We start from the raw sequence: 10,961 nt of genomic DNA on the forward strand, positions 1-10,961 counted from the left end.
TTGTCGGCGGCGAATTTAATGAGAAATGAATGTAAATGTAAAAAGTTGTTTATAAAAACATGCAACAAAACAGTATCTGCAGTGTGTTTCGGTAAGATGCGCTGACAAGGCATGGTGTTTTTCAAAATGTAAATTTATTCAGTGCCAAGCTGTGAAAAAACAACACAGGGATTCAAATGCAAGATAATCGCCATATGGGGGAGCCGATATCTGCCAGATGGTGTGTCATGTGACAGGGTATTATCCAATGACAGACAACGGTGGGATTTTGAAATCTACTGGATATGCAAGACGCAAGCACCAGGGCTAGCATTTTACAGGGCGCCTGTTTGAAGACAAGTACGGGATGGAAGATTGGACCAATTCCATCAGGACTCACTGCAGGTTATGGACGAGATTCAGTTGGTTTTAATCACCCTGAACCCCGACGGAACGGACACAAAACTAGGGCACATGGTCCTCGTTCTGTACAAGTCTACAAAACGGATTGGAGTGGAGATATGGAACACGGCACGGCACGGCACGGAATGAGAAAACATCACGACCGTATATTTGTATCGGCGACCAAGACCGGGAGTCATATCGGTATCTGTATTCGCGAAACTGAGCGGATTACTTCTCCAAGCCTGCGGTGGCCAAATGGACAAATGGTTCTTTCAAAGTAAACTCTACCTTTGCCTAGCGACGTTGGATTCGGAATTCTAGACTTGGATACAGCGCAGAATCTTGAAGGAACTTTGCACGGACACAGTGACTTATCGCTCGAGCTCAGCCGGCTGCATCAGCGAGAACAAAGACTATACGACTTGGTCACTAGCCTGGTTTCCAGTCTACCGGGTATGAAGCGGCTTTCTTTGGGGATCCAGGACCTCTTCGCCGCCGGAGTAAGCCAGGCTCCCCGGTATGTTTCGCATCGATATCGTGCCGCTAAACTCTATCCAGGGAGCCTAACTTCAACAGGACGGCAGGCCCGAAGATAGCCCACCCAAACCACGACAGGACTGGACACCAAAATGCCACAAATACCTCTGACATACGCAGAATAAACGGCAAGTAAATGCAACAAAATACGCCAACGTTACGCATACTTTATGGGTAATAAAGACGCAGTTTAAGCTGCTGAAAGTCAACTGAAAATCCAAAAAATAAGCACCATATACGCAACAAATGATTACCTTTACACACACGTATATTGGCCGTAAAAGTGCTTCAATTAGAAATAAACGCGAACTTTAAATACGTTATAAGAGCATTTTAAAAAGTATTTATGACAACTTTAAGCAGCTGAAAGGCTACGTGAAAACCGGAAAATACGGATCCATCCGCACCTATCCGTCATCTTTACACACACTTATATGAGCCGTAATAAATGCTTAAAGAATGAAAATACGTCAACTTTACTTACAATTTAGAAATATTTTCATCATTATTTAAGACATCTTTAAGTGCTTAAAGGCTACGTGAAAACCGGAAAATAAGGATCCATCCGCACCTTTCCGTCAACTTTACACATACGTATATTATCCTTAAAAATGCTTAAATGATGAAAATACGTCAACTTTACTAACAATTTAAAAATATTTTCATTATTATTTAAGACATCTTTAAGTGCTTAAAGGCTACGTGAAAACCGGAAAATAAGGATCCATCCGCACCTATCCGTTATCTTTACACATACGTATATTACCCTTAAAAATGCTTAAACAATAAAAATACGTTAACTTTACTTACAATTTAAAATATTTTAATCATCATTTAAGACATCTTTAAGTTGCTTAAAGGACTACGTGAAAACCGGAAAATAAGGATCCATCCGCACCTATCCGTCATCTTTACACATACGTATATCATCCTTAAAAATGCTTAAATAATAAAAATACGTCAACTTTACATACAATTTAAGACTATCTTTATCATTATTTAAGACATCTTTAAGTGCTTAAAGGCTACGTGAAAACCGGAAAATAAGGATCCATCCGCACCTACGGAAAGACCACGTAACGTCGATCTTTACGTACCCGTATAAAACGTGTATAGATGCGTAAAGACGGAATATACGTTGACTTTAAGCATAGTTTAAGCATCCGTAAATATCGTTTTTCGTGCCGTGAAATGTCACTGAGATGGTATCGGGAAAGTCACAGGTAAGTGGACCACTGTATATTTATATTTTGGTAATATTATTTTTCTTTCATGGCCTTGATTTTGAATGTTGTTGATTGCAAATTAGTACAGACAGTGGGACGAACATAGTATGTAAAATTTTGTGTACGTTTAATGTGTGCCATCCCACATTTTGCCGTCCTGCTATCTTTGGACCGATTTGATTAAATATATATAGAATTGATACCCGCACTGTCTTGCCCCCTGCATATTTACAGGTGTTAGCTTCCTACACATTAAAAAACACATTCTATGAAACAAGGGAACTGGCAAGAAACCTGGAAGTAAGCTCCGTGAAGGATGTTAACGGATTAACAGCAGTTATGTTCACAGGTAATTTTTTTGTTCTTTGATGTCTGTTTTTTTTTCAAATTGTTGTGGTAATTTGTCTTTGTTAAAACAAGTTCTATATTCAATAGACAACATACGAATAGAGTAACTTGTTGTCTTATCATCTGACCTATCTCCCTTTAGACTCTCCCATCTTCACCTCTTTTCTAAGACTTTATTTAAAATTTCACGAAATCAATTTCGAAATTTTTCGATAAATATCACAAAGATTAATTTCCCGGAAATTATCAGTTAGGTACAAGGGCCGGACTTTAAAAAAATGAAATTTATTACTAATCTACAATTACATAAACGTAGTACTTGGCAACATAACATGCGCAAACATCTCTAAAATTTAAATTATTTAGTTTTTTTTCTAATATGATCTTACATTGTTAAAATAGGCAATGTATAACAAGACATGTACAAAAGTACAGTGTCAACCGTTGTTTAATCTACAGGGGTTGTAAACGTGTTTATAGCTTCTCACCACATGGCCGCTTTGGAGCATCATGATGGAGAAACTTACACAACCAACCTGCAAAATGTTAGTAACCTGTTATCAATATGGCATGTCTATAGCAAACATGCTTTTAAAAGAAGCATTTTGTTCAACATTTTTTTCAGCAAAAATTGAAATAATTGAAATTCTTAGGATGGTCGTGAATGTGTGACAGGGACTTTAAGGCGAACTATTCGTAGCTCCCCCCAAAATACTTATTAGGCTGGTAGGACATAACGAGTATATAGGATATAGAGTGTTTCGTCTTAAACAACCGATAACGTTTCTCGCCTGCTTACGTTTAGATGTCTCTTACACATTTTCCTTAGGGTTTTGACTGGAGTAATGCTTCTCGCCGCTATATGTAGCCAATATTAATGTGGAGCTTTTGCGGAGAGAACATAATACGAAACGTGGCTAAGTCTGTATCCCCTCTCGTCCCGGTTCAAGTAGGTAAGAAACGCTACCGGTTGTGTAAGATCTTAAGAAGAACATCCCTATATCCTATTCGTAGCTCTGTAAATGTTCCAGTCGCCTGTTATGATGATTCAGGTTTTTTTATTAGTAATAAGATATAATAACGATCTGAATACATCACTATGATTATGTAGAACCAAGAAGCCACCACCGTTGGGTTTCAAGCATTGGACATCATGGACGATATCTACCTTAACAACCTTTTCCCTTGGTACCCGGATGTGCATCTTTTCGCAGACATCTCCATGCGTCAGGTACAGACTAAAAATCTCAAACATACACACATTGTTCACATGTAATTTTTTATGACACATATGAGACAATTCTCATCTTCTGTAGACGTATTAGTTATTTTCCAACAGATCATAATTACAAAAAACATAGCATACTGAATCATGGCTAAACACATGAGGAATATTACTGTAGCAGTAAACCAAATTTGCCAATGTGTTTATCCATGTGACATGCCAAACGCAAAATTTCTGATCATACACAACCTCCTTATTACTAGATCATCTCAAACTTAATATTTTTGTTTGTTTATTTATTCGGAATTTTGACAATACAATGCAGTGGCTCGCCAGGCAGTAGATGGCTGATCTTGGGCACCACGTTGAACAAAATATACAGACACATAGAACATGCAAACATACATAAATATTGATTGAATCAATATTAAGACTTAGCAATGGAGTGATATTAATGTTTAGCAAGTAAAGTTATATACATTGTTTTCGGAGGGAAGAGGTCATGTTGAGGAGGGTATGTTTTGTTTACAAAATCACGAATACGTGATGGAATAAGATCTTAATTGTAAATACTGTGGTGCAAAACCATCCTTCTGTCAGTCAAATTATCCCATCCAACCTCAGCTAAAACACTCTCGTGTTTAGTGCCTAATGCTCAATAAATATATGTGAATAGAAAAATACAAGCCTGGGCTGCCTCAATCTAGCAGAGTAATCCTAATAATTATAGTTGAATAAAATGATATAATTTGAAATGCTGCTCACAGATACACGTTAGAATTCAACGGGAAAACCAAACGGATCCCTCGGAGAAGGTCTATCTTGTCAGCGGAGACAGTGACTCGTTGGTCAGGGTCCCATCATTCTCAGACTTACACGGCGGTAACTTTTCCATGGACGAAACCGTTGGAATCCAGGTATCGTTAAGTTAGATTATCCCTAGACCCTGTATTCTCTCATTCTAAGGCCTGTCACCTTTAAATGCATCATTAAATTTGAGTCATGATTCATAGTTCATATAAATGTGTCAATTTTACAATGTTCGGAAATAAAAAGCGGTACGTAAAGCGACGGGCATTAATCAAATATAAGACAAAAACTATTCATGACTTTTGTGTCTGACATCTAAGCTCTTTATCTATATATAGTTACATATAGTTATGTTTAGCAATACTCGATTTCACTAAAGCTTTTGACAAAGTCCCCCATGACAGGCTCATTTCAAAACTGGAGTATTATGGAATCCAAGGCCCTACGCTGAAATGGTTAAAGGCTTTCCTCACCAACAGGGAGCAAATAGTAGTGGTTTAGGGGAAGGCGCCGGCTCCAGTTAAAGTAGCGATTGGGGTCCCTTATGGAACCGTCCTGGGACCATTGCTCTTCCTCTTGTACATAAATGACCTACCAGATCAGCTTGACTCAAATGTGATGTTCTTTGCCAATGACGGTTATACCGTCTATACAGATACAGAATATAAAGCCTTTTCATAATAATATAAATTCACTTGCTACCATGTTCATGGGTAATTAATTTGCTAGCAGCATCCTCATGACGCAAATGACGTCATATAAAAAGTATACAATGCTTGAGACTTGCAAACGCCCCTTGACATGGTTACCATATAACGTTACATATATATATGGCTTCCTTCAGTCAATATTGACCATGGTAAAATCCTAATTTGTATTAGCCCCACAGCTTTGTCTATGGTTGAACAGTCCTATACGAGACTGGCAGTCTCTTCCACATAGGGCACGTCTGTAAGCTGGCTCTGTTTTTTTTGTGCTTTTCTCCGGATCCACTTCTCTTCTGCACAGTGCATCAGTCTAGCTCCTCCTGATTTCAGCTGCCTTGACAGTATGACCCTCCAGCCATTGGCATGATGACCAATGTTGTGAATTGGCATGGACATGGTTCATAGAATTATCATGTGCATGGTTATCCATGATGTGAATAAACAAATGCAGTTATTTAATGGCTAGGTCGATATAATGTTTTTTTCCAGTTCCTAGAGGCTAACTTCAACCCATTTGAGTACTCCAACAACTCTCATGCTATTCGCGCTGACGTTATCGGCCTGAGTTTAAAATGCGGAAACGTTACTATTCCTGTTTCCGGTTTGAGTCATCCGATCGACATCTTAACCCGAAGAAAGAACGAGAGTTTAGAAAAATCACTGTACGTGTTTCAGGCCTCTTCTCTACTCGGGAACCTCACGGTAAGTCTAGACTAAATGATTTAAGTACCTGTCACCCGACCTTCCCCGAATTTGTTCCCGAACACCTGTCTAACAGTTTAGGCTGACGTTCGGGAGCAGTCTGACCACGCCTACCTTTCTATACGAATCGTAGCGAATTTGAGTTGAATATTTGTCAAATTTGACCCCAAAACTCGTCCCGAACACTACAGACTTACTCCATAATGGTTGGCTGACTTGTGGCTGGTTGACAGGTGTTCTGGAATGCCAACAATGGTCGAACCTAGAACTACCCAAGCAACCCCCGAATAATCTAAATATCTTTAAATGCATAATTTCTAAATACATGAATTCGACTGGCGCAGCCGAATATGATAGTAGCCGACCTCGACGAACGCCAGCCAACTTTGCACCAACCTACTCCTAACCATGGTTGGGTGGATTCAGCTAGTGTTCGGGAGGCCAAATTCGTGAATGTGTGACAATGGGCTTGCAAAAAAGGTTGAATATTTCATTGCTATGCATTGTTGATTTTTCAATATGAACTCTTCTATATGCACATATTCACTGAAGGTTTTCCCTAACCAAGAAATTGAAGCTGTAAAACATAAAATACCAAGTTCGAAATAAGCTTCTTTAACAGTATGACTTCTATTCAAATATCCTTATAACCAACAGGCAGGTGTCAATCAAATTCCCACATCATAAGGAATGTGAATTCAGGACTTCTTAAGAAAATCATTAGTATTGATTTGGTCCTTATAACAAATACTACTAGTCTTCAACATCTTTATTCTAATGTATCCACCGCAGGTTTTTGAGTTCTACGCGAAGACACCACAGTCAGCTTTGAGCTTTAGTCTTGAGTTCAACGACACGCTCTTTCCACAAGACATTTCATTGTTTCTTCGCACTGATGAACCGCCAACACCTGATGTCTACAACTGGGCAGCTGTTCTGCCTGTAGCGACTGATCAGATGGTCTCTATTCCATGGGTGAACGGAACGTTTCTGAACTCCAGTTCCTACCAGTGGCTACTGTCAGCTGAGGAAGTGGACATAACCCCGTCGGACGTAGACAATTTGACTGCATATTACATCGGTAAATACTTGATTTTCCTCACAAGTATTACAATAATGAGGAAGTGGTGAAGAGCGTAATACCAATAACACCCATAGCCTCTCAATAGTATACTTATTTTGACGGCGCGAACTTGTCTGATTCACATATTAGATGTTTTTGCTCAACGTCTGATTGTTTGAATTCTAATCAAATACACAGGCATAAGATTTTCTCTAAGAAAGGTATTAGTTGATTAGATAGGTTTATTTGCATAACAAGAATCAGTCTTTACTAAAATTAAGATTGATAGGTCATGGTGAATTATTATAGCTCTACACTTCACTCTTTTATCTGATATAGAATAAAATATCGAAAAGTTGGTATTAATTTTAATAATTGACTCGATTTCATATACATAAATATTTTTGTTACATTTGGCATATTTTGGTTTTGATGATACAGTAGACTTTTAAATATAAAATTTTCCTAATACATTTATGTAACTATATGTTTCAACCCTTTTGCCTAATACTGTATAAATGTATAAATAACTGATTATTACCTTAATTCAATATAATAAAACCAAAATGGAATATAATTGTGTGCAATGTCAAATAAACCATTAATTGATTAATTGATATCTAACCTAATATTACCCTTGGATTTTAGGTGTACGATTTGGCTCCGAGGAAGACCTAGTTTTGTACGAGACTGTAAATTTTACCCTGTACGTATTTGAAAGTGTTTGTGTCTTTTTTGGCGAAGACATACATTTATGGGAGACTGGTGGCTGTCAGGTACGTCTGTATTTCATTTAACACATGGAGTGATATTTAACGTTAATGTTACCGATGCCTTTTGCTCGATGCTTTTTGCTACTTGCCAGCGTCAACATCACAAGAACAAGAAATATTCAGTTAATATATAAAATGCAGATTCTAAAATGCAGATACTAAAATGCAGATTCTAAAATGAGATTCTATATCCCTTCTTATCAACTTCCCTATGTATTTTACAGGAAGGGCTTCTGTCCAACACCACACATATCCACTGCCGGTGTAACCACCTGACTAAGTTTTCTGCTTTTGTTGCGCCAAACCCTCTCAATATCCAAGAAGTGATGTCAGACTTCAAATTGTTACTGGAAAACCCTATAGGACTCATTGTTGTCTTAACAATATTCGTCTTGTACCTTCCTGGTATGGTTTGGTCAAGAAGAACAGATAAAAAAGATGTGCAAAAGGTATTTACAACTTTTTAATTGCATTTTGATTAATCTTTCTAAAAGTCTATTCCATCGAATACAGATGCTACATCTAATACATGTAATGCATATCTAACTAATTATAGAAGATTAAACAGGGAAAGTTCATAGTACTATGCTAAACTTATTCCAAAACTAGGCTGCACAAGGATCAAATTTTTAGCGACCACTGTCGCCTTCATCAGGATAATTACTGACCAATCACTACACAACGTGACCCTGCGATAGTTACGAACACGTAATCTTATTCACACAAATAAAGACAAAGACAAACTGGAAAGGGTACAGAATCAAGCTGCAAGATTCTGTATGAACTATGAAAGAGGTGCTAGTGTCACGGAAATGAAAAGAAACCTACTTTGGGCCTCACTGGAAGACAGAAGAGAGATGTCCAGACTATGCATGATGTACAAAATGACTAATAAACTGGTGGATGTCCCAAGTACTAAGTACCTAATACCAGCCCAGAAGAGAACAAGAAATAGCCATGCCTTCAAGTACCAGAGTTATCAACCAAGGATTGAGGTGTTCCAGAATTCATTCTTTCCTAGAACTATTGCAGAGTGGAACTCACTGTCACCAAGTACAGTAGGGGCATTGTCATTAGATAGCTTTAAACAAAGTCTCGAGCTAGAAGTTCAAGGGTTAGGTGTAACAAGTCGATCGGTGTAATATAGCCAGCTGCCGTCGCGCCGCGTGCCTGCGAAGCTGGTGTGTTACGCCGAAGGGCGGTTATACCGGCTTTACAGATACAGATACAGATGCACGAGACTTTACGGATACGTGACGTCAGCAATTCGTCAAACGTTGTAGACAGTTCATATCGTCCACCGTCTTTGTTAACTGATAACTGCAGTGTCCTGATGTATATGGCGTATTGAAAAACAATTTCCTCAATGTCCAGTCTTATTTGTCCAGTGAAACGGCGTTGTCCGGTGGCTTACGTTAGGAAGTGGTTGTTCATTATCTATCCTGATGAAGGCGACAGTGGTCGTTGAAAATTTGATCCTTGTGTACCATTATGCATGTGTTGGAGTAAATTCAGCATCGTACTGTGATTACTATCAACCCAGATAAACTTTCAGGATAAGGACAATTCATCTATTGGTGAAAATTTAGTCCGACTGCCAAATTAATAAAAAATGTTGTTTCAATGAAAATGTGTAAATGACAGGTTTGATATTTTTGGTAGGCTGGAATCGGAATCTTACCTGGTCACGTGCTGAACACCAGGAAGGATTGCCAATATATCATCACTGTTTACACCGGATATGGAACTAACGCCGGGACAACAGCAGAGGTACGGAACGCTAGATTACCTAGATCCGATGCATTTTTCGGAAAGACTTAATTTACACCAATATAACGGGGAAAGAATGAACCATCATGTCTTTCTGCTATATGCCAACATTATTGATAACCTTTGTCAGTGATTGCTATACGTGTTATATTTCTTCTCTTGTTCTGTTCATGCAGAAACATTGCAATTCTAAAGGACCGCCTGTTGTGTTGTGACCGGCGGCATAAAATGAGAATTCTCCTCTTACCTATCTTTCCGCTAATTACTTTTATAAGGAAGCTATTGTTCTTGTATTTGGTTGAAGAGCGTACTTAAGATATAAACAACTTGACTAAGCACAAAAAACACGACAAAACGGCCGTTAAGTTCCACACGGCTACGTTGTACAAAGGATTTGTTCCAGCGAACGAACACCGTAGCTCAAATCCTCCCATGACGTGAGTCCAGTCTGTTACAATCTGGGGTTGAAAGTATTTGATGTCGAAGCCTTCGAATGTAGTTGTATCGAATGTAGTTGTGTTCTCGATACGTGCAAGGTTGCCTTTCTGGCAGTATTACTTACTGATATTGCATCTGGCAGACATCCCTAAATACACGGTTTGTAAATATCCTGGATTCTTTACTCTGTGGATTGAGGTGAAATATCGTTACAGACAAACCCATAGAAGAGAGGAAAACAACACGATACCCAATTTGCTTCTCTTTGCAAAAACATTTGTTGATAGCTTAATATCGATGTATTCATATTTATTAATTCATCAATTCTTTGTCTTAATAATCAGCTGTATATGTTGAATAACTGTCATAAAGAGATTCAAAGATTCTATCAGTAAAATATGTCTGCAGAATTATTATCTGGATCTAGAAAAGATGCTTGAAATGTAAGTTCGCATAGTATATACAGGCAAACACACCAATACTAATGTATATACCCTAACCTTGCTTTTGTGATTTTAGGTGAAGATAGCTCTTAATAGCCTATATGGAGAAGCCACTCCGTTCACTCTCCGTGACCAAACACGGTTTCTGTTTGAGAAAGGCGGCGTGGATTCCTTTCTTGTGTCTACAGAACAGCCAATTGGAGGTCTGACCCACGTGCGTGTGTGGCATGACAGTGGAGGGCACAGTCCGGGGTGGTGAGTCATACATAAAATATTGATAATATATTCTTTAATAATAATAAGGAATTTACTTCAGTGCACTTGTGTATTGTGTGACTTTGTAACATATTCGTTTGCGTGTCTGTATATGTATTGTCATGTAAATGTGTATCTGTATTTACTATGTACAAAATTTGTAAAAATCAGTGTAATTCAGCTTGGTCGACTTTGTAAACTGGCTGCAAGGCTGATTTTATTAATAAAACTTGAACTTGAAAGCCCCTAGGCCCTGTCACACGTTGACGACCCCCCCCCC

The 10,961-nt window shown here is 38.4% G+C and overlaps 1 protein-coding gene across 1 annotated transcript in view; it reads left to right on the top strand.

The window, feature by feature from the left end:
- LOC109472069 (polycystic kidney disease protein 1-like 2) overlaps nt 1-10,961 on the top strand; it is a 29,504-nt gene that overhangs the window by 8,814 nt on the left and 9,729 nt on the right. Inside the window, exons 7-11 of the mRNA XM_019771644.1 lie at nt 5,727-5,939; nt 6,732-6,914; nt 8,000-8,224; nt 9,438-9,545; nt 10,503-10,681. Coding sequence (XP_019627203.1) covers nt 5,727-5,939; nt 6,732-6,914; nt 8,000-8,224; nt 9,438-9,545; nt 10,503-10,681 — 908 coding nt within the window. The remainder of the gene's footprint in view (nt 1-5,726; nt 5,940-6,731; nt 6,915-7,999; nt 8,225-9,437; nt 9,546-10,502; nt 10,682-10,961) is intronic.

The sequence above is a fragment of the Branchiostoma belcheri genome, unplaced genomic scaffold (assembly GCF_001625305.1).
Source record: "Branchiostoma belcheri isolate BF01 breed outbred unplaced genomic scaffold, Haploidv18h27 scaffold265, whole genome shotgun sequence".
In the NCBI taxonomy this organism is placed as follows: Eukaryota; Metazoa; Chordata; class Leptocardii; order Amphioxiformes; family Branchiostomatidae; genus Branchiostoma; species Branchiostoma belcheri.